Here is a 24,679-nt window from a genome sequence, read left to right on the forward strand (position 1 = left end):
AGGATCAAAATATTGGAAAAAATGTTGCAACCTGACGCCACTTTTTTGTTCATATATCATCTCAATAAAGGTCAGTCGTTGCAAAAATTTTGAAAAGACATGAATCCGGGACTGAGAAACATTTCCAATTTTGTTAGCAGGTACTTAGAAAATTTTCCTTGACTCTCCATAGACTTTGTACACAGCCGCTGAAGTGGCATCCGGATACTACATTCTTTCAAAAATATTACAAACGAACAGTAACAGTTTCTTTGGATAGCTTTGTGACTTGCACTGGATGACTTTGCGAATTTGTAAGGACTTGGACAACTCTGTTACAATGTATTAGACTTTTTTTAAGTATTACTAAATGATAAATCATTTTTCATTTCTGTTTTACCCTTATAAAGACTTGGGGTTTTTCCCACTGCCAGCAGTGAGTATAGAAAACAATAGTGCATTTATCATGCTCATAAATTTTTAGCAGAATCTCGATAGGGTATAACATTAGACACAACAGATTTTTGTGGACCACTTTGTATAACCCATAACCAGCATGCTATATATACTTTGAACGTGTATGCCAACGACAAACAAATGACATTAGAGACTATAAAAGAATCTGTTGGCAAAATTTCTTAAAAGTTTTAGCACAAATTTAAATATCGTAATCAAGTATGAATACAATATTCTATTAAATATATAACTATACAGTATTTAAGACATTCAATATAATGGTATTAACACAAATGTTTCAATCAATTCTGTACAAAATCTAAATTGATAAAGCAAAATGTTGTTTAGATTTTGGTCAACACAAATCTTTGGAGAGTATTCAGTGAATTGTAAAACAGTTTTTTTTCTTGAGAAGGATGAAATCATAAGAGAAGAACTTATTTAAACTTACACATAGATTTAGACACAAAAGTACAAATTTAAAAGCAAATGTGAAGGATTAGGTATCACAATGTAAGTACACATCTACATGAACAATGAAGTTTAAATGATATTTGGCAAAAGTGTAATATAGACAATTATTCATTGCTCAAAAAGTACCTTTTTCTGATAACTCTTTTTCTGCTTCAGCTGTTTTGCTAGCTGAAATAGTTATATATTACTTCAAAGCATCTCACTTGTGATCTGGCAATAACTGCAAGAAATCTGGTATTAAGTACTTATATTAATACTTTTCAATACATAAACCCTCTACAAATAATGCATACATTTTTAAACTGGTATTGCAAGCAAGTGAAAACGTGCAAGTGTTATTTAGGAATAAGGATAGTGCATTGGTGTTGAAATATACCATGGTATAGTCTATTATAGCATGAGTGTTACATTGTGTTATAACCAACCCATCCCTCGACTGGTACCATTTCTGCACAGGTAGCCCTTCCAATCCGCCTCCTGGTAGGACGCTATCCCGAGCCGTTGAACGTCCAGAGGGGTGGAGGACGGATCCTGCCATTCCATGAATGGTGCCTCCTTCCCTCTGCCTACTCGGACCAGCCCTCTGGTGCCGTCGTACGTGACCCAGAAGTGCCGGTACTTCGTGGCGGACATCAGGTGGGGCACTTTGACGGTGATGTAGTGGGGTTTGCACTGGACGCCGCACCGGATGAACGTCTTGCTCCTTCCTAGACCTGAAAATTAACAGACACCGAGTTGCTTTCGATACAAAATTAAAGGTACGTGTTTCAAGAAATCGGGCTTGTGAATTGCAGAGCTGAAATTAATAATCTGTCGCTCGGTTTTCTTGAATTTAAGAGAAATCCAGCAATGACTCTTACTGGGTGTTCTTGGTTTACAAAAATCAGGGAGAATCTTGCATCTCTTTATTAAAATATGTTAAGTGTTCATTCTCGGTCTCAATACTTTGAGGGGCTATCATCATCCTTACTCAGCTCATCCTTACTTGGCTGGGAATCGAACCCAGGCCATAGTAGTGAGAGGCAAGCACTTTACTCACTAGCCCAAGAAACTTTACTCACAAGAAATCATAATTATGATAACGGAAGCCTGTAATGCCAGCATGATTGTTGCATCTCTAATGCAATTTTTAAATTATTGTTTTGGTCAAATTTTGTGTCTTTATTTTCAGCCTACCTATCTCATAGACTTCGGTACTCTGCTCAGCCTCAGTCAGGGCGACGAAGACCGTTCCAGTTGAACGGACAGCAAAGTCGAATTGGAGAGGCGTCGGAGAGTCATCAGTTGTCGGCCGGGCGATGGGAAAGGGAAAGCGGTACTGGTACGTGTTCCTCATGGCAGGGGTGGAGAGGGATAAGTTGCATCTCGCTTCAATAAGGGTGAAAACAACTTCATTTATATGAAAGAGAAAACCTGCAAGCATTGATTCTGGGCCAATTGGAAAGGTGGATGTAGGGGTGGCTGATCACCTCTATTACTTGTATTAATTATTTTCGGGGGAAAAATGAATTCCCTATTTAAAATAATGTCTTTGTTTGCTTTTTAATGCCTTTGGTCTTTTGTGTGTGTTGACTTCGAAATGTAAGCCACCTACATGTACCCTATTAAAACACTTCAACACTTTAGGCCAATAAAAATGTCTCCGGTTTCTGGTATGCGCACGCGTCGCCGTATCCATGCGCGTCACCAAAATGATTTTTTTTGTTTTCAATGTAAGATGATGTCTCAAAACCGCCAAACTCACTGGTTTGACTGGAATCCTGCTGCTCCACAATTTTAACGTGTTTTTAGATGGGGTTACGATCGAGTATAAGCTTTATGTGGCCTCTCTGGACTCCCATATATTTTGCACTAAATTTAGTCTGGCACCATTTGCAGTCATCAACCGACATTTGAAGAGAAAAAAATCAAAAAAAAAAAAAAAATTCTGTTTCGATTGTTTAGAAAACTCAAGAAAAAGTTTGTTGATACACAAAATAAGACACAAACTCTAAAATCACACTTTTCAGAACCACACTTCTTTATATTATTACATTCAGTCATCCAAAGAAGTTTCTCACCTTCGACAGTCACCGTAAACTGGCATTTTGAGGTGAGTCCCACGGAATCCAGGGCAATGTACGTGACGTTGGTCTCGCCAGCGGGGAAGCTGTCACCGGAGTTCCAGTTGGACTCGAAGCTGACCAGCCGACCGTTGTCTGAAGCAACGGGCAGCGTCCAGATGGCATGGCCGGTGGCTGACCGGAAATCGATAGAAACGGTGATGTCGCCGGGACAGTCTGTGATCTCTGGTGGAGTACGGTCTGTGAAGAGATCGAGGATGTTATCAAGTCAATCACAAGTTAGTCACAAGTCAAATCACAACAGTGTTCATTATTAATGGGGGAAAAAAAATAGGAAAGGCATTGAATTTGAAAAGCTCTTAGTTTAGTTGAGACTGGATAACTTGGGAGTATCTTGAGGTTGACTTATGATTGAATTGTGATTGCCTTTTGAGTAACTTGTGATTGACCTGTGATTTGTGATGTCTTGTGATGATTTATGAATATCTAATGCCTTTTTAATGCCTTGTGATGTCTTGTCATGACTTGTGATGCCTTGTGGTGACTTGCGATAACTTTTGATGACGTTTGATAACTTGTTATGGCTTGTGATGCCTTGTGGTGACTTGCGATAACTTTTGATGACGTTTGATAACTTGTTATGGCTTGTGATGCCTTGTGGTGACTTGTGGTAGCTTGAGATAACTTGTAATAACTTTTAATGACTTGTGATGCCTTGTGGTGACTTGTGATGACTTGTGATGACTTGTGATGCTTGTGATGTCTTGTGGTGACTTGTAATAACTTGTGATGACTAAATTAACTTGATATGACTTGTGATGCCTTGTGGTGACTTGTGATAACTTGTGATGACTTGTGATGCCTTGTGATGCCTTGTGATGCCTTATGGTGACTTGTGATAATTTGTGATGACTTGTGATGCCTTGTGATGCCTTGTGGAGACTTGTGATAATTTGTGATGACTTAACTTGTTATGGCTTGTGATGCCTTGTGGTGACTTGTGATGCCTTGTGATGCCTTGTGGTGACTTGTGATAATTTGTGATGGCTTGTGGTGACTTGTGATAATGTTTGATGACGTTTGATAACTTGATATGGCTTGTGATGCCTTGTGGTGGCTTGTGATAACTTGTGATGACTTGTGATAACTTTGAATGACTTGTGATGCCTTTGTTTTATCCACACACACAAAAAGAAGCTCATAAGAATGAATTTCTTGGATGTAGCATAGTTAGCCTTGCCAGCTTTAGCCTTACCTCTGACAGTTATATAAAACTGACACGTTGCTGTATTCCCAGCCTGGTCTGTGGCAACATACTCGATGGGCGTGGTCTCCTCTAGAGGAAACACCTGAAAGCTGGAGGTGGTCGTGATGTCGGGGGTGACGCCTGAATTGTCCACGGCGTGGGGGTAGGACCACGTAGGGTAGTCGAACTTGCCATTCGCATTGGTCTCTTTGATGATGTCTTGAGGGCAGGAATCGAATACGGGGGCTTCGGTGTCTGGAACAGAATTACGAAGGAAGTCAAGATTAAAGTTTGAACACTCATCAAAAAAATTATTCCAGGCGATAAAAAAATATGTCCATGCTTTTGAAGTATGGCTCTGTATAGAATATATTTTCAAATTGGATTTAATTTTCTAGCATTAATTAGGCCTACGTAATGAGCTTCGTAACTGCAAATCATTATCCTTACCCTCCACGGTTACAGTAAACCGGCACCTATCTCTCAGTCCTGCGGCGTCAGTGGCCGTGTAGACCACCTTCGTCTTGCCTAGAGGAAAGCTACCCCCAGGACTCAGGTTGGGTGTCAGTCGCACATACCCGCTGTTGTCTTCTGCTGTGGGCTCGGTCCAGTCGACCCGGGCTATGCGAAGGTGGGGGGCCGTGGGGAGGGTGATGTCCAGGGGGCAGTTGGTGATGACCGGTCGGGTGCCGTCTGGTGAGGAAAATTGAAAATTGGACTTTTGTGAAAACAGAGCTTGCCAACTGATTCAGTTCCTGACAGCTTTTTGCTTTATTCAGGTAACAAATTCAGGGCGACCACTTACCTAGGATAGTCACAAAAAATATACACGTGGCTTCGTTATCATCCGGGTCTGTTGCTGTGTACTCCACCGGCGTCGTCACGCCGAGTTCAAACGGAGCAAAATCATACGTAGTGCTGACTTCCACCTGGCCGGAGTTGTCCACCGCTGTGGGTGTCTCCCATACCGGCAGTTGGTACTTGCCTTCAGCATCGGTGGTTCTCTCAAAGTCTAGCGGGCAGTACGGGAAGATTGGATCCTCGGTGTCTGTGGTCGAGAATAATCAGAAATTAACCCATTAGGATACTCCTCAGGAACCTTTTCGAGAAAATATGTAATGTTTGTTTCCAATTTGATTCTAATAGCATATCTTGAAATGATTTAACATTTGTACTTGATTTCAGCGTTGTGAGATTTTTGATCCCAGAGAAGGGGAGGGGGCAGAGAGTTGCTGGAAACAACTGTGAAATTTTCACCAATGGGTAATTCAAAAAAGTGGGGGGATATGTAAATTCCTTTTTTTACCACCTTTTTAGTCCCCTTTTTGCCAATGATTTTATCTTTAACTCCTACATCCTTGTCGCTGAGCAAATGATTGATTTTCCTGTGGTGTTTTAGGGAACCAATAAAATATAGCCCCTAAAATACTACCAACAAACTTTTCCGACGGTAAATTTTAGTTGTGAATGAAACTGAAGTTTAACATTGAGATATGTCAGGGTTGTTTTGGACTAGCTTGTCATTATGCATTAGAAATAACAAGCTTTGGGTATTTTGTTAAAAAATGCCAGGTAACCATGGTCAATTTCATCACAAGTACAGTGTGGTCACAATTAAATTACAAATAAACTCACAAGTCCAGTCATAAGTAACAGCAGATGAGCAGTATACAAAAGAATGCCTTTGTCATAGTTCATTTGAATAGCTTGTGGCTTTTCTTGAGACTGGATAACTTTTCATCGACTAGTGATCCATCACAACTACCTCTGTCTGCTTCGTTCATAAGTACCCCCACACCGGCAAAGAAAGTACAGTTGGGGGTGGCCGACCGACGCCATCTTGCCTGACTGCAATTTTGCTAAGAAGCGCAAAGCGCGGCCACTGCGTGTACATAGTACAAATCCCCTGGTGTACGTGCGTCAACACACAAGGAACGGTGCGCGTCAACTAGCGAAATGTCCCGCCCATGGGACGTCGTTGCTTGGTAAAAGGGCGCCTTCTTTTGTTGGCGCATGGAGCCCATATCACCTTACCGATTACAGTCACTGTGAAGTGGCATTTCGTGGTCAATCCCGAGGGGTCCACTGCAGTGAAAGTCACCACGGTGCTCCCCAGCGGGAACAGGTCGCCGTTCTGCCAGTCAGAGGTCAGGTCCACGCTGCGGCTGTTGTCCGCGACTGTGGGCAGGGACCAGTTGACCTGGCTGGTGGAGGCGTTGGGATCCGTGGATAGGGTGATGTCGTCGGGGCAGTTCTGCAGCTCGGGCGGGGTGCCATCTGGAAAGTGGAGTCGTGTGGTAAGCAAATGTATCATTGAGGAAATTTATTGCAAAAACCAGTTCTTAAATTGGTTTGGATTTGTCTTAATCACTTTGTGTTTTTCTAAACCTACTTTAAGGTATCTATGTTAGTATTGTTGATAAGACTGATCCATTTCTGTTTTTACTAAAAAGAAAATTATTAAATCCCAAAACACTTTCATTTTTTGAACAGCAGTACCAGAGGTTCAAAGTTGTACAGGTCAAAGGTGAAATGACCGGTTTTGTGAACATTTTTAGAGATTGTTCTACTGCTTTCTTCCATGAAAGATATTGGTATATGATCCAGCCGATTTGATCCAGACATTTCTTTGTGATGTGCCTACCCCAAACCAGGGTTAAGTAGGTAGTTCGTTTTATGAAATTTGTGCAAAACTACTGAGCTGTGTTTTCCAACTGATCCAAGGAATAGCTTGTCTAAATCAAACCTTCCCATGTGCTAATTTTACCAGTGCAGCTGAAAACCACATGTGAGATGCTATATAGGGTTTTCAAAAGGGTCTTTAGCAAAAAAATAATAATGTTTATTTATAAAGTGCATGTATCACCAGGTATTGGTGCTCAAGGCGCTACATCATTATTACCCTTCTCATTGGGCCAATGAAACATTCCAAAGACAATCTCAGCTCCCTGGGGAGTATACAGCTGGATGCTGCTATTTTGGCGCAAAGCAGCTTACATCAACCCCAACAACCGTCTCTGTCCTCGCAGGTACCCATTTACTCCTGGGTGGGGAGAAGCAATGAGTGACAAAGTGCCTTGCCCAAGGGCACACGCACCATGACCCCAGGCTGGACTCGAACCCACAACCCGCAGAATGACCCACAGACCACGAGCTCAATGCTTTGCTACTCCAAAAGGGTTTTCTGACTTGCCTGTGACTGAAACATAGAAGACGCATGTCGCATTGTTTCCAGATGCGTCGGTCGCGGTGTACTCGATGCGCGTGCGGGAGTTAAGCCCATACATCTGAAACCTGTGTGTAGTGGCGACCTCCGGCGGGTCGCCTGAGTTATCCACGGCCTGCGGAGTCTGCCAGATTGGGTAGGCGTACTTGCCTGAAGCGTCTGTGGTCCGGAAAATGTCCGCCGGGCAGTCGGTGAATACTGGTGCTTCGTTGTCTGGAAAGGGGGTCAATTAAAGTATTCATGTGAACAAAAAAAGTATATCCAGGTTTTGGTTTAGGCTAGATATAGGATTTATATAAAACTTGTCTCACAGGTTTTTCTTTATCAGTAACAATGTTTTTAAAAGTTGGAGCACCAGATCTGGTTGTGAAATGGTGGCACTTTCAATTAAATTCATTAATTTCAAGCTCCCAGACACTGGCTAAAAGTTACGAGGATGGTCAACTGTGAACTAAAAACAAACAAAAAACAGATTAAAAACACTCAATAAATGAAAAAAATTTTGAATTTTTCGAGCAAAATAAAAATTCATTTGTTTTAAATTAAACAGACTGTTTCTGTCTTACCTAGAACAGTCACGGTGAAATGACAATTTGTCGTCAGCCCGGCGTTATCCACAGCGGTGTACGTCACCCTTGTTCTGCCGATGCGAAACCCATCGCCCGGTTCTGCGTTGGACGTCAAAGTGACCTGGACCCCATTGTCAGTGGCTGTGGGCGCGGTCCAGTTGCCACGCCCAGTCGGGGCATGGGCGTCGGCAGTGATGGTGATGTCCATTGGGCAGTTGCTGATCACTGGTGGAGTCCCATCTATTAAAAGATGAAAAAAAAGACATTCGCAGATAAATGTTTATTGCTCATATATTGGTTAGTTAGGCAAAAATGGACAGCACTATGGACAGCACTATCACAGAATTAAAGGGAAAAAAGTGGGGCCGGGATGAAACGTGATTTAACAAAATGTTAAACTAGGGATCTAGCCTGACTCCAGTGAAGCATCAGAGAATGCTGAAGTGTTTTAATGAAGACCCCAGTCTAACTATGAGACTAATAACCACACACAATAGCTACTATGCCCCCTCTGCCACACTGACACACCTCTTACCTATTATTGTTACATAAAACAGGCACGTTGCATTATTGCTGGACGCATCTGTAGCGGTGTATTTCACTGACGTTTTCACACCCAGTAGAAACTCTCCAAACTTGTATGCTGTGACTTGTGGCTGTCCGGTGTTGTCAGTTGCTATGGGAACCGGCCAGGTGGGCGGGTCAAAGTTGCCATCTTGGTCAGTATTCTTTTCGATATTTGACGGGCAGAACGTGAATTTGGGCGCTTCTAGATCTGTTTGAGGAATTGCATGATTGGTTGTTTGAAAAGCGGACAAAAAAATTTCGATGAAATTACTGTATGTGCATGGCTTCACCCATGTACGGGAAAAATTATGCGTGCAGGACGCCATTCGGTAGATGCTGAATGGCGCGCCAAGCTCCATTCGTTCAAAGCAATGGAGAGAAACAAACAATAGTGAGACATCAAATCAGGGTGTGTTTAAATAAGGATAGTATGGTGTTAAGTACATTACAAAAGAATCACCTCTTATTGTAACAGTGAAACTGCATTCAGAACTCAATCCTGCAGAATCCACTGCAGTATACACGACTGTTGTGGAGCCCAGTGAGAAAATATCCCCGGGTAGTTGATTGGAGTTGAAATCCGCTAGTTCCCAGTTGTCCCGTGCTGTGGGCGGACTCCAGAATACACGAGCAGTGGGCACTCTTCTGTCCGTTGGCTGTGTGATATCGGACGGGCAGCCATGGATAGTTGGCGGGGTCCCATCTGAAGAAGTTTGGAGAAGTGGCAAAAGCAGTGTATAAAAAGAATTGTTTTTTTAACACGAACATCTTTATTTTCATTGGCAGACATTCAGATTGGGTAGGTGTGCTTGACTGAAGCGTCCGTGGTCTGGAAAATGTCTGCCGTGGTAGGTGGTAAAAACTGGTGCTTTGTTGTTTGTAAGACAACTCAAGATGTAATTTGGGCAAAAGGTCAAGATGTTTGACCATGCACCGTGTTACATGGGTTCAAACCCTGATGGGGAACATGGTGCTTGTACCCTTGGGCAAGACACTTTACTTCAATTGCTTCTCTCCACCCAGGAGTATGGTACCAGTGAGGACAGAGACCAGATTGCGCTGATCTCGTCTGCACAAAAGTGATCTCCTTGCCTGTTAGAACAGGGGTAATAATTGTGAAGTGCTTTGAGACCTCCCAAGCATTGCACATTATTATTATTTATTATCACTAGGTTTAAAAGTTTCTTGGAAAACGTGTTACACACTCTGTCTGTTTCTGCAGTCAGCCAGGCAAAATATAAACACACACAAGAGAATGTAAATGTGGGTGTGGTCCAGTTGCCCCGCCCAGTCTCAGACTAGGGACATTTGATGTGGAATTCTTAAAGAGATGGCTTCTAGTCTTACCTAGAACAGTCACAGTAAAATGACAATTTGCCATCAGCCCTGCGTTATCCACAGCAGTGTACGTCACCCTTGTTCTGCCAATGCGGAACCCATCACCTGGCTCTGCGTCGGATGTCAAGGTGACCTGGACCCCATTGTCAGTGGCTGTGGGCGCGGTCCAGTTGCCACGCCCAGTCAGGGCGTTGGGGTCTGCGGTGATGGTGATGTCTGTGGGGCAGTCACTGATGACTGGTGGTGTCTGATCTAAAATAGTAAATTTTGAAATTTCCATCATAAATGATGAACAAACAGGGCAAGCTGAGACTATATTTTATAAGCAAGTTTAACTCACAATGGATAGTCGGTCAATTAGTGAGATAGGAGAACAACCTTCTTAAAATGTCCTGCCTGTTCGGGGCAGTGATATTTTTGTTCTTGGGGCGGGGGTAATTCTTTTACCTTTAATAGTATCTACTAGTGTCTCAGCTTCCAGTCACTTTATAGGGTGCGGTTTTCTCCCACGACAACTAATTTTCTCCCTTGTTGAAATTTTTTTCTACAAAGTCCCGAGTATTTTAAGGGAAAATCAGGCCTTCGCCAATTTAAAAATCTGGACACTGTTATGGAAGGAATATATACTAAACTTCAAGAAAATCCCAGTACAGGCTTTCAAGCAGACCCAGGTGAAAAAGTAGAACAGTAGGAACAAAATTTTCCCAAAAAAAATAGCACAAAAGGAGGACTTTGGAGAACAAAATTATGATAAAAGTGGGACTTTTGCGAGTTTCCGTTGATACTTACCCATGTCCACATAATCATTAGCCTCATTTGGCATGTTTTGTACTCACAACACTTGTGCTCCATCCTCAACTAAGCTCTTGGAAGTACAGTTGCAGTATTCCTGCACCCAAGCCCTTCATTGTGTGGTTTACATAATGACAGTGTTTAGGCTAACACTGTTATAAAACATATTCAACGAAAAAAGAAAAAAAAGTTGTACGAAAAAAGTAGGAAAAAGTAGAAGCAAAGTTAACAACAAAAAAACTAGGAAAAAGTAGACATACTTGAAAGCCTGCCAGTAGTTAAATTCACTATTGCTTAAAACTCTATTAATTTAACAAGGGATGATTATTAAGTAGAAAAAAAACACAGGGGAAAACTGTGCCACAATCTTAAATTCTGATGCACTTCTTACCTACTACTGTGGCATAAAACAGGCACGTTGCATTATTGCCAGACGCATCTGTAGCTGTGTATTTCACTGACGTTTTCACACCCAGCCGAAACTCTCCAACCTTGTAAGTTGTCGAGACTTGTGGCAGCCCGGTGTTGTCAGTCGCTATGGGAACCGGCCAGGTGGGCGGGTCAAAGTTGCCGTCTTGGTCGGTATTCTTTTCGATATTTGACGGGCAGAACGTGAATTTGGGTGCCTCTAGATCTGTTGGAGTAATTGCATGGTTAGAAGATTGGTTGTCCAAAAAGCGGACCAAAACAATTTCCACTTTTGTAAGGCAAGGATTTTTTTGGTTAATACTCATGGCATCATGGCATTTTTCACCTTACAAATTTTGTCATAAGATATGGGATAATTTACTTGTACATGTACTTGTATTAGAAAGTCATGCCTTTTTCTGAGCACTTTTATTAACAAAAATATACAAAAGTAAAATTACATCCCATGAACAAATTGTATAAATTTATGAAATACTTCATTATTTTATAGGCAGTGCATGTTATCAGCTGATCTCAATCAAACCAGTTTTCTTCTAAGTTCATGTCTCAAAAAAAAAAAAGTCTGAAAAAAAAATTAAGGAAATAGTTGTATCCCCTTTGTAACAGCGGCTCAGAAGCTCCCCCTCCCAAGAACATATTGTGGCCACGCCCATTATGAGGATAGCCCGGAATTAGTTAAGTGCATTATATAAAATAATTACCTCTTATTGTAACAGTAAAACTGCATTCAGTACTCAATCCTGCCGAATCCACTGCAGTATACACGACTTTCGTGGCGCCTAGTGAGAAAGTGTCCCCAGGTAGTTGGTTGGAGTTGAAATCCACTATCTCGCCGTTGTCCCTCGATGTGGGCGGGCTCCAGTAGACATGAGCAGTGGGCACCCCTCTGTCAGTTGGCTGTGAGATATCGGACGGGCAGCCGTGGATAGTTGGTGGGGTGCCGTCTGAAGAAGTTCGGAGAAGTTGCAGAAACAGAGGAGAAAATTAATTTGAGGGTTTTTTTTAACACGAAGTCCCTTATTTCCACTCAGTCATTGACTGCCGTCCACTAAAACAACAGTTCACATATAAACACGTACGTCTGCTTGCAAGATGGCGGCGCCCAGCAAACTTCAGCTGACCATTCACGAGCCATTGTTTTACTTGCGAAACAAAATCAGGCGACTTGCTCCTGTTGACCAAATGCGCCCAATCGCTGGCAATGGAACAGATGGAAATGTCTACGCTGATTGGTCAATTGTTTTTCTATAGCGGTGGATGGACACATAGACGTGCGTGACAAGACAAGTGATTAAGTAGTTCTAAGCGCGCAGTCTTTTTCGTTTCAAAGTGAATCAGCGTGTCAGTGTGTTTTATTCTGAAGAATTAAAATACTTTCAACAACAAAAAAAAGTTTACAGAATACAAATTGTTTTTTTTAGTCTTACGATACTCATATAAAAAAGCGGATGAATATACCCTGTATGTGTAGTTTGATTAGGTTGTTTAACCAAGCTGGTCAACTTACTGCCAATTTTGTTCGCATACATAATCCACTGAGATAAGGCGAGGAACAAGATATACTTGCTGTCGTCCATGAACTGTGAACTGTGGTCTCCATTTTTCAACGGAGAATCGGGCAGATTTCATGCGGGAATTCGACAACTATTGCACCTGGACTCTTGGCACAATATAAACCACGAAAGACCACCCGGAATATACCTCAATGCATGTGCTCCAGGAACTTAATTCTTGAACGAAAAAGCTGGAATTTGGGGTCAGTCTTTCAATGTGTCAGTGTGGTGGATTACAACGTGTAATTACAACGTGTATTACAACCTACTTAAACCATGGAGAAATGGTTAAACACTACAATGCATTGGAATACAGTGGCATCTTTTGCGGCGGTATCCAAGTAACTTAGAGGATTTACTTCAGGTATGTAGCTGAGCTCTTCTTTTGCATGTGAACTGCTACAAACGAATTACAGTGCTGTGAAGTGTATTACAGTTATACTGGCGTTAGTTAGTTTTAGGACCCCTTTAATTTTTTTCGCCGTTGCTGTTTTTTTTTTAACGGAAGTAAACCAAATTAATGGTTTGACTCCCGCTAAACAGGACGCTAAACATGTTTTCTTTTTGGCCTTACTCACCTTTCACCGTCACATAAAAGCTACATCTCGCATTATTGCCAAACGAATCAGTAGCCACGTACACCATTTCGTTGGGCCGGCCCAGGTGGTACTCTGCTTCACCCTGATTGGCGGTGATGCGAGGGGGCCCAGAGCTGTCAGTCGCCCGCGGGGTCTGCCAGGTGGGTACCTTGAATATACCGTGTTCGTCGGTCGTGACCGTAATGTTTGTCGGACAGTAGGTGAAAACTGGAGCTTCCGTATCTTAAAAAAAAATTGTTGTTTTGAATTTTGAATTACAACATTTATTACAAAGTTTCAATTCTTTACAATATGCACAATGTTGTAGATAACATTAAAGACGTGTAAATAGAAAAGTATAGTATACACATACTAAACATCAAATTAACAATATTTAGGTGCAGGGTGATTCGAACCTCTTGGCAAGATTACCATATGCGAAGTTCACTAATTTTCCTCTGTATTGACTAACAAGCCCCCAGATCGCAATTTCATGTCATCAAAGTCAATTTGAGCAGTGAGAAAATACAAGCATTTTCTTAGAAAACACTTAGAATTTTTCAGTCCACTCTCATAGGGATGGTACACAGAGTGTTGAGTGAACTTCTTATATGGAAATCTTTCCAAACTCTTTTGTGCATGCACTTCCTATTGTCAGACAAAATATTTTGTTTATATATAAAAGGTGAAGATTTCAGACTATACGCAAGTCATACGCGTCATGTCGGACATTCCTGCACGCGGGTACGCATGTCGGGCATTAATCACGACTGTGATTGGTCAATATATCATGGGGCGGGGCTTAATGGATCGACCTATTCTCAATTTCTCAGGCATGTCAGACATTAATCACGACTGTGATTGGTTAAACATGGGGGCGGGGCTTAATGGATGGACCTATTCTCAGGCATGCCAGACATTAATCACGACTGTGATTGGTTAAACATGGGGGCGGGGCTTAGTGGATCGACCTATTCTCGGATATGTCAGACATTAATCACGACTGTGATTGGTTAAACTAACATGGGGGCGCGGCTTAATGGATCGACCTATCTTAGGCATGTTAGACATCATGACTGTGATTGGTTAAACATGGGGACAGGGCTTAATAGTTCGATCTATTCTCAGAACTCAGTTTCTCAGACAGACATTCATCACGACTGTGATCGGTTAAACATGGGGGCGGGGCTTAATGGATCGACCTATCTTAGGCATGTTAGACATCATGACTGTGATTGGTTAAACATGGGGACAGGGCTTAATGGTTCGATCTATTCTCAGAACTCAGTTTCTCAGACAGACATTAATCACGACTGTGATCGGTTAAACATGGGGGCGGGGCTTAATGGATCGACCTATTCTCAGGTATGTCAGACATTTATATCGACTGTGATTGATTAAACATGGGGGCGGGGCTTAATGGTTCGGTCCATTCTCACCTACTACTGCAACAACAAAACTGCATTCGGCTTTCAGTCCCACCGAATCCTCGGCCACGTACGTAACCCTCGTGCGGCCCTGTGGGAAGGTATCTCCCGGTGTCCAGTCGGACTCAAAACTGACCAGCTGCCCGTTGTCCACTGCCGTAGGTTGTCTCCATTCGGGTCGACCCGTGGTGCCGGTGATGTCATCTGGACAACCTAGAATGACCGGCGGTGTACCATCTGGGCGAAGACACAGATAACACTTTAATAATGTTGTTAATCATAATTATGTTTGTATCTTCAAATCGTGTGTCCATTATACAGTCAGTACCGGTACTGTAAACTATTCAAGACATTCGAATTCAAGCAAAATCAACCCAAGTTCGCTGGTTTAAATAAAGAGGTACAAACGCGTGCATTAATGTTGTCACAAAGTTATCACAGTGGAAAATGAGGTCCCTGAAAACATGCGTTTGGAAAAGAGGTCGAGGTATTTCAGGGTAATTAATGAATGCAAGCACCTGTTTATAGCTGAGTGCAAGTGAATCGCCAGAACCATATAATTGGCAACAGAAAAGCGGAACTGAAATATAACCGGGGCGGGAGATTAGTGAGATCGAGACTGAACGCCGACCAACGAGCACGCGTAACAATTTCCTGTTTTTCTGTGCAGCACCTTGAAGCAAATTTCTTCAAGTTGCTTCTAAGTGACAAATCAAAAACTATGTTTGTCGTACATTGATAATTGACCCATTTATCTCGATCCTCTTGGGTTTTGCAGTGCAGTCCCTAAACTGCAAAGTTTGCAAAAAACGTCAGTGTTAAAGGGAATGTACAACACTTGCTTTTGCTTCAATGGTTATTTTCAGACAATGGGCAAAAAAAACCCCTGACTTTTACCTATGATTGTGACGTGGAATACGCATCTTGCGACGTTCCCGGCAGCATCGGTTGCCGTGTAACGAATCACCGTGGTACCGAGCTCGAACGCTCGGCTTCCGCCGTAGTTTGTCGTGATTCTCGGCTGGCCGGCATTGTCTGCAGCCTTTGGCGTATCCCACGTTGGGTCAGGGAAACTTCCGTCACTTTCGCCTGTAACGATCTTGATGTTTTGGGGGCAGCTCACAAACACCGGCCCTTCTTTATCTGTTGAGGGTGAAGACAGATGACTGAACGTGCTTTTAAACAGTCCTGATTCCTCGAATTTAAATAAGAATATAAAGTATTAAACTTTCACTTGTTCATCGAAAATACTATAGGAACTTTGCCGCAACAATATCCACTGAATGCCACTTTTATTGAAACGAATACCGTGCACATTCATTGGAAAGGCTTAAACTTTGGTATAGACCTTATTCATGAGGGAGACATTTTCGATCGTGTTCCGTGATCTCTTTTATAAATTGTGAAAACTGTTGAATGCGATGGTGCCGGACTATTTTATGATTTGAGTACGTTCCAAGCCTTACTTCCATTTGTATTCTTCTAATTGTGGCTTAAAACATTAGGGTATTGAATCACAAAATTTAGCCTATTCAATCAGAGCAGACGGGTATTAATTTGTAATGAACTTTTATTTCATTGCTTTCATTTTACTCCAAGTTCCACGAATGAAGAAATTACCTCGCTCTCAATTTAATATGGCTAACTCGTGATTTCGTGAACTAAGTCTAAATTGAAATGATTTAAAGTGGTTCTTTAAAAAATAAGCGACCAGTGTTGCCTACCTCTGACTTTCACTTTAAAGGAGCAAGTCTCTTGGTTGTCCTCGGAGTCTGTAACAGTATAAATGACTTCGTGGTCTCCGATGCCGAAGGACGTGTTGGGCTCGTAGTTGCTCTCGAATATCACGGCGGACGTGTTGGCGTTGCTCGGTACCGTCTCAAGCTCCGGTTTCTCCCATGAAACTACAGCGTGTCGTCCGCCTGGCTCGGCCCTCGTGACGATATCCCTCGGGCAGTTTATATTTAGGTTGAGGGCTGTCAGAATAGCGGGGAGAATTCCAGCAAATTCGTTTGTCAACTTGTTTTCTTAATGTCATACGTGCATGTTATTTTCAAATAAATGTATTTCTCAATTATGTGTAGATTCTTATATTTAAACAGTGTTATTTATTCATTAGATAAATAAAAAAATAAATATTGTGCTCACCAGCAACTGTTACCGTGTCTTCTGCAGCATCTACTATGATAAAATGGCACATTTGAAAAAAAAAATCACAGAAAAAAAAAATTAAACAATTCTATTAATAAACCTTTAAAAATTCCAGATCAAAATAATGGCGCTTCGAAGTAACAGTTGAATCATATTTTATCGATTATCCTGCCAGTTTGTAAGATTGATTTTTGAAACTGCGCAGCAGAGTACAAAGTCATAATTTATGACTACTGATCTTTTACTTTTTCGTCTTAATATTCATTTGTTTGAGTATTGAACAAAATAGGCTTATTAAGCAAAACCAGAAGTTAAATCATAGCAGATTGTAAACAATGTCATCCGCTAGAGAGCTGCACTTGACTTTGACTAATCTCGTTTTTCCAACCCAAAAAGAAAAAGAAAAGAGAAGATCATTTAAAAGTAAAACGAAGAAATTGAATGTAGATATTGACTCAAACGTTTCCGCAAACTTACCTTGCTGAGATTGACTCAGTTTGTATACAGCACCGGAACGGCAATCCGGAGGTCGACGGTTCAAACCCCGCTCCATTCAACTTCTTTGTTCAAGTTTTATAATGTACCTAGTCAGTTCCCCTTTGTGATTTATTTGAAGAAAACATATAGATAAAAGTAAAAAGCTTATACCCAATTTCACGACTGCCAGCAGTATGCCGCCAACCAGCGACGCGCCGATGACCAGCATGACCAGCGTCATGCCACACGCTAAGAGAATCCGGTTGCAGGTTTTCTCAGTCAAGTCCACGGTGTTTTTGCTGTCTTCCCGGGTCTTGTAGGTAGTGCTGAAGTGGGCAGGCGGTCGCCCCTGCATGGTTAATAGTCTCTCGCCCAAGATATCTGAAATGTACCTGGGAGTAAAAAAAAAAATAATGCCGTACGAAAGATGTGTTTGAATTAGATATGGCGTGCAGGTTCAGTGTAATTATAATATCTGCATCGTGCACAACCTGTTTGGTGCGCAAAATACCTATGGTGTTATAATGACAATGCTTGGTGTAATAATAACACTGTTTTGTGTAGCAATTGTAACAAATCAACGAAAATTGTACCTTAGTGAGACATTCCCACAGATTTGTGCACAAAACTTTTAATGATTTAATACAAAATTAATGATTTTGTTTTTCTGAGGAACACATTTTGTGCAACTTTCTACTCCTCTTAAATGTATGAAAACTATTTGACATTTCTTTTTTGGGGTTAATTTTATTGAAAAGTGCACTTCTTTAAACAATAAAAAAAATCCTTCCGTTTCCGGACCACTGGGGGCTCTGTTCCTGTGATGTGATTTCAGGAAGACACTGTTCAGCTTAGGGGGTTTCTGTTCAAATATGAACCCCAAAACCTGCTCATTGAAAACATTTGTGAGAAAGATTCTCCCACTGGCTTACTGCCATATACTGACAAAACAGCTAAATATCCGACATTCTGGTAACTTTTTGTACTGAAATAGCTGTAACATAGTGGTAAGACGTCTGCACTGGAAAGCAAGAGGTCGTGGGTTCGAGTCCCACCCGAGTGATTTTTTTCCAAGTTTCACTCGTGAGGTAACACACTGAGTATACAGTGTGTATACGTCGTTGAAAGGCAAAACATAGTTGAGTTACATCACTCCGACACAAAATTCCATCTTATGAACGTAACATAGAGGTTTCTGCCTGAAAGGACATCACACTATTGCTCCTAAAGATAGAACATGTCATTAGCATAAAAACCAAAAAGGCACCAAAATACCATTTAAATGGCAAAACGAAAATTGAGAATAAGATTACATGGGACACAAAGTTGAATTTCAAAGGATTGCTTTAAAACAATTACACTATAGGGTACATGGGCCCTTTGCAGAGAGAAAGCAATCCCAAGAAAGAATGATCGCCATGAAATGGTGCTTTCCCCATTATCAATTAATATATGAAATCTGACCAAAAAAGACGCCAAAACATACCTTTTAATTTGTGCACCCTTTTCGACGATTTGATGAACTTGGTTAGGTTGCGGGGAACTTGGCCTCTGTGAAAAGGGAAAATAGCATAAAAGTATAGTGTCAAACATAAATGTATCATACGGCGCGACGATCATAGCATCGGCATCAGGAATATCCATTGAAAATAGAAACATATAATAAACAAACTACAGTGAATTGAACAAATATCAAATGGGGTATATAAGTAAACGAAACCTCATCATGGTAATTACCTACACATACCATCAAGCACAGCTTTTCTTCACCTCTTGAAAATAATCCACATTCACATAACCAGCCAATCTGATATTAACAATGGAACGCAGATATTTTGTTTCAACGAAAAACCGCAGGTTTGCGACTAATTAACAATTAGAAGAGAAAAACAGATACCTACATATCTCATTTCGTATACATATCTTTAGGTAAAACGACGTTCGGGACAACTCTTTGTGCGATATTACTATGTCCAAAGTGACTGTTAAGGTGGTATAAGAAATGCAAGCAACGACTAAGCTTCAATTGGATTTTTGAAGTGATTAAAATGAACAATTTTATAACCAATGTTTAATAGAAAATATTAATAACTTAGAAGTAAATATAATTAATAAACAAATACAATAATTTTTATCGCTGATTATTCGTACCTTTAAAGGAGTGTGAGTTTATATTATTAAGTTAAGACTAACTGGTAGTCAAATATTCTAACAGTAGAAGTTACATTTTTAATTTCACAATGTACAATTACTGGTCTCCTTTGAAGCTGGTTAAAGTTTTTTGAAATAAAAATATCAAAAACTGCGATGTTAAAATATACACCACGATTTCTACAGTAACAAAAATATAAAATTGAAGTTAAATTTTAGCTCCGGGGTTAACGGTAACAAACCGGTCAGTGCAAGTTTCACTGCAAGTTAAAATATCACTTGTTTATACTGAAGAGCGGATACATTTAAATGCTCTCAAATTACTTGCAGTATTTTAATGGATTTCCCAATTAGTGGCCGACCTCATTTTGTTTATTCAAACCTATTTGCTTACTCGTGAGAAAAAAAGTTTAATCATTAATCACATAACGACGTCAAGTTTCATCTTACAATTATCATATCAAGTTTGATCACACAATCGATTAATCGGAGCAAGCCAGCCAGTCAGATGACGTATGTAAACGTTCGCACTAGTAAGCAGGAGGTCGTGGGTTCGAGTCCCAACCGCGCAAGCTTGAGTATTTATCTTGCAAGCTTGAGATATTTATCTTGCAAGCTTGAGATATTTATCTTGCAAGCTTGAGATATTTATCTTGTAAGCTTGAGACATTTATCTTGCAAGCTTAAGCAGGAGGTGGTGGGTTCGAGTCCCAACCGTGCAAGCTTGAGATATTTATCTTGCAAGCTTGAGTATTTATCTTGCAAGCTTGAGATATTTGTTTTGCAAGCTTTCGCACAATGAGTGTATAGTGTTATTAAATTACGTAGGTGAAAGCAGCCTCCATTAATTACCACAACAGTAAATAAATGTATTTAATTTATATCCTCATGCTGGCGTTTGAAATCCGTAAATCTCATCTGCCGCTTGCTTATGTTATTGACGTACATACACCAAGGACACCTAGTTTATGATCTGTGATAGTAATGAAATCATGCGCAACCATCAACAATGGTTTTTCATATGTCCAGGCGAGTTCTGCATAATTAAAGATCGTTTTCATCTGTTATATAGCAAAATGTCACGAGGTTATTCAAGGTTGAGTGGGTGTAAACGGAAGAATATTGGCTTCTTTCCCAAGTGGATTATCGTCTTCATCGTAAATTGTTCCTGACCGTGCAGACTTTATTTTTTGTTTGACAAGCAAGAAACATGTTGGACCGATTGTTTCATGCTCAATCCAGCGCTTCCAATCATAGGCCTACGCAAACACAGAGGAAAATATAGTTTATAAGATAAGACTTAGAAACGGCATCGATTTTCGAAAAGTGTTTGCCACCAATAAAATAAGAAGAAGAAGAAAAAAACAGGGGGAAAGACAAACAAACACCCAGGAATTCATGTTTAAAAAGTGGTCGCATTATTCTTTGGGCAAATCGTCTAAAATGTGGTGCGGAAAAAAATGATAACGTAATGCCTATACAGAAATAAACAGTTTCAAACCTCCTAAATGTGCAACCAAAATTGATCCTTAAGGATAGTGTTTAAGCGAACTGCTTAGATATCAAGTTTGACATCTTTTGTCGGGATATTCATTCCTGACGCACCGTGTGTCGCCATTATGTTTGCAATACAGCCAAAGCATATACAAGACAACACATAAAACAAATATTGTATAGCTCTTCAGTATACCCAAACTGGCATAACAAAGTCGAAGCATTTTGACAAATGAAGTTCTCATTAAAAATAAAACAACCTCCGTTTCAGTAAAATGGATCGGCGAAGCTCACATAACAAAGTCGAAGCATTTTGACAAATGAAGTTCTCATTAAAAATAAAACAACCTCCGTTCCAGTAAAATGAATCGGCGAAACCCACATTTTCCTTTCCTAATTCATTTCGCAATATTTGATGTTGTGTAGATGTGATCCAGAATATGAACAGGTCTCTGTTACGCACATGTTAATCCGCTAGTCCTGGCACAGTAATCAACGACTCAAATAACCATAATCCAGAGCAAATGAGTTGTATTGGCAATGACGCCAAAATGCCCATGTTGTCGAAACATTAAACATGTGATTTCACGCTTTGCCGGTAACAATTTGGAAAATGGATTTGTTCACCGCTGCTCCACCGAACAGCTTTTTTTCTGAGTTTCCAAGTATTTCCACACCTTTTTGTTTGCAAAAATCAAATTTTGGTCTTTGGTGTGATGTCCTAACTGGTCTTGATGTATGATTCAAGTGTATAGCACCAGAGCTGCCAAAACATAACAATTAAAACTATAGGGTCCATATATAGCACTGTTTCTTTGTTAACTTCTAAAACACCAAAACAATGTGCGCGTTTTCCATTATCTTTTTTGTCATTAATTTGTGGCACGAATCATGCAACATCTTGTTTACTACTGATCGCTGTTTTTCAAACGACAAAAACGAGCGTCTCTAAAAAGTGTGACAAACAGTAGACCATGAACGAAACCCTGGACGTCATAGCCTGAATAACAGTTTCAATTGTTCCAACATGGATACATCTCTTTAAATAAATTCGTTATCAAAACGGTGTTAATATTACCATCTTACAAGTGCCTAAATTTAAGAGGTTGATTACGCAATTTGCTTACCGGAGCGAGCGTTTGTCTGCTGCCCAATGCTCATTGGAGAAAGCTTTTAACATTTTACAGTCGTTCCTATACAGAAACATAATCTGGTGCAACTTACCTTGTCCATGTTGCAGTATGTTACTCCCGCTTGTAGCCCTTCATCGTATTCCTCTGGTTTAGGTCTCTGCTATAATGAGACACGGAACACTTGATTACATCTTGCTACTTGCATATTATGTGGGAGGGGAGGCAGAACGGTAAGACGGTTGGTCGACCGCGCGTGGCGCGCTTCTGGTTAAACTTCGCAGATAGGATGGGGTTTACTAAACCACGGCTTCGTATGTGGATTCGGTCCATCTCTAGCTTCGGAATGATTTAGAAGCCTTTTACGATCAGACAAATTGGAAATGCCGTGAAATTTGGCTTCCTTACTATTACTTCTATGTTTCCGGAGCACGGAATGGACCTACATTGTGTGTGAGTCCCCGAAGTCAGGATTATAATGAAGGTGGGGATTGAAGCCAAAGTTGGAACTCAAGCGAGGTTTTTATAAATCCCACAGCCGGTTGTGATTGGAAGAAGGTTTTGCACCTCAAGGACGGAGAAGGCAATTCCCGCTAAGACATTGTGGTTGGCGTCATGACTTACGCAGTTTGAAGTCATGAAGCGTGAAAACATCCCCATGTGTTGGTATGGTTTAGACCACATGTGGGATTCATATATAAACACATTCGTCACGGTACCATTAGACCTACGTATTATGACATTCTATAGCATCATGCTATATAGAATGTCTAAACTTCGAATCAGACGATGATCTTTACGGCAGTTAAGACTGATGAGGTATGCCTCTTGCGCCTCTTGAGTTGTCTAAGATCTAGGATTCGTATATATAATCAAGCATCAGACCATAGTAACTTCAAATTAAAGGCTATGTAGGTCGTATCGGTTTCAGAAGTGGCGCACCAGTAGTATTATTGACATCATTAATTGAATGCCCTATAAACCCCTTTAATCTGTCCCAGCTTATCTACAAAGTTAATGATTATAGCGCTCTGCTCGCACCACGTGGAGCGTAACCAACCACGCCAAGCAATATGGTTACCACGGTGCATGCATGTGGTCTTTCCGCTATTTGCCTCGTTTTGGTCGCTAAAGATTTGAAGTCATGTCAATAGAGAAAAAAAATGCTATGTCCTAGTATTGCTCACTTGAGAGTTTTGGTGTGTCGGAAGACTGGTTGCCACGGCATGCGTGTTTGACATTACCCGCGTTCGGCGTGCTCCAGTTGCTTTCTACCATGTTATCTGGTCAATAATACGCAAGTTTGAGTAAGGTCGTCAGAAAGGTGTAGATCCTCCTTTCAGATTATTGCCTTCCGTGTTTGTTGTTTCAATAACTAAACATCTACATTATAATCACTTAGGCTGGTATTAGAACTGTTGTAAAGTGTTTTACTGGAACAACATTGGACTATCGGAATAACGGCAAATGTAACTTTAGATACGATGTGTCCAAGTTGCACTTGAAATTGGAGACAGGTCATAACACGAAAACCCGTCGCAATAGCCACCTTATGTGCCCGCGTGGTTAGTCGGAGCATCGCCACATTATTTATTTCGCTCTTAGGCCTATACTTCGCTATAATAGTTCGGACTGCTAGCAGACCGCCACACATTATTCGGTGCAATGTATAATATAGCCATCTTGATTCATTTGGTTTATTGCTACATATAAAGCATAACAAATAATACGATAATATAGCAAAATTTATCTTGATTGCTCGCTAAAAAAAAGTTCGTGAAGTAAAGAATAAACCATTTAGAATATACTTTATTGAACACTTTATAACATGTGAAATTCTATAAAAGCCGTGTGTAGCTATGTCAACCAGTACGTCAGTAGTGGGTTCCATTATGTCATGTACAGTTTTGTATTGGACGCACAGTGATTGATGGATTTTGATGGACTTGGTCCAGTTCCTAGTAAAAAATGCTAGGGAGTTAGTCTTTACAGGTCATGCACACTTCGCAAATTTCGAACAATAATTGAGGTCATAGAACTCAATCATAATTAGGCCTATGGAATGTTAGTACAAGTTAATTGCACTGGAATGGATCGAATTAATGGATACGTGGTAAATGGTTCCAACATTTGTTTCCTCGACATTTGTTTTCATCATGATGCATGAGCGACCTTGCACGTTTAGTCGGAAGTCATTCTCGTCCCGGTAGCACCGGACCAAGTCACGGCCGTTGGTACCGTAAACGGAAGCCAACGCACCGAGGGACCGCAGAAAACTCCCCATCGCGTCTTCCCAACCGATCCGTAGCCCGTGATACTCCGTTTGTTAATATGTACAACGATCTATCATCCGCAAAGTTAATCAGTTAGTGAGTTGCGATATTAAAGATGGCTGCCGACAGCTACTGGTGAAGCATAAAGGAATAGGAGGAATCCCAAAGGGGCCCATTTAACGGCACGACGACTTAGGAGGTTTACTATTTAAGTATACCATCAAAAGCGATCACAATCGTCCATTTTCAAGAGACACACGCGAACAAACATTGGTACCTGGTACAGAATTTAACAAACGTAGTTAT

The 24,679-nt window shown here is 40.9% G+C and overlaps 1 protein-coding gene across 1 annotated transcript; it reads right to left on the reverse strand.

Moving 5' to 3' along the window:
* Positions 1–164: 164 nt before the first annotated feature.
* Positions 165–24,384, reverse strand: LOC119719653 (hyalin-like). The gene is made up of 23 exons (XM_038189152.1): positions 24,211–24,384; positions 22,195–22,263; positions 18,812–18,876; positions 17,497–17,717; positions 16,846–16,875; positions 16,422–16,673; positions 15,595–15,840; positions 14,710–14,934; positions 13,271–13,513; positions 11,841–12,110; positions 11,102–11,344; positions 9,928–10,170; positions 9,041–9,283; positions 8,549–8,788; positions 8,011–8,253; positions 7,412–7,657; positions 6,253–6,495; positions 5,024–5,266; positions 4,669–4,911; positions 4,228–4,473; positions 2,970–3,212; positions 2,086–2,277; positions 165–1,622 (listed from the first exon to the last, which is right to left on the reverse strand). The coding sequence occupies exons 1-23, from the start codon at positions 24,382–24,384 to the stop codon at positions 1,324–1,326; spliced, it is 4,962 nt and encodes a 1,653-aa protein (XP_038045080.1). The 3' UTR covers positions 165–1,323.
* Positions 24,385–24,679: the final 295 nt, after the last annotated feature.

The sequence above is a fragment of the Patiria miniata genome, unplaced genomic scaffold (genome assembly GCF_015706575.1).
Source record: "Patiria miniata isolate m_02_andy unplaced genomic scaffold, ASM1570657v1 HiC_scaffold_8, whole genome shotgun sequence".
In the NCBI taxonomy this organism is placed as follows: Eukaryota; Metazoa; Echinodermata; class Asteroidea; order Valvatida; family Asterinidae; genus Patiria; species Patiria miniata.

Coding starts and splice junctions, on each gene's coding strand:
- LOC119719653 (XM_038189152.1), bottom strand. CDS start 24,384: ATGGGGAGTTTTCTGCGGTCCCTCGGTGCGTTGGCTTCCGTTTACGGT. Junction 12,111..13,270: donor CTTTTATGTGACGGTGAAAG/GTGAGTAAGGCC, acceptor TTTCTCCTCTGT/TTCTGCAACTTCTCCGAACT. Junction 10,171..11,101: donor GTTTTATGCCACAGTAGTAG/GTAAGAAGTGCA, acceptor TTACTATTTTAG/ATCAGACACCACCAGTCATC.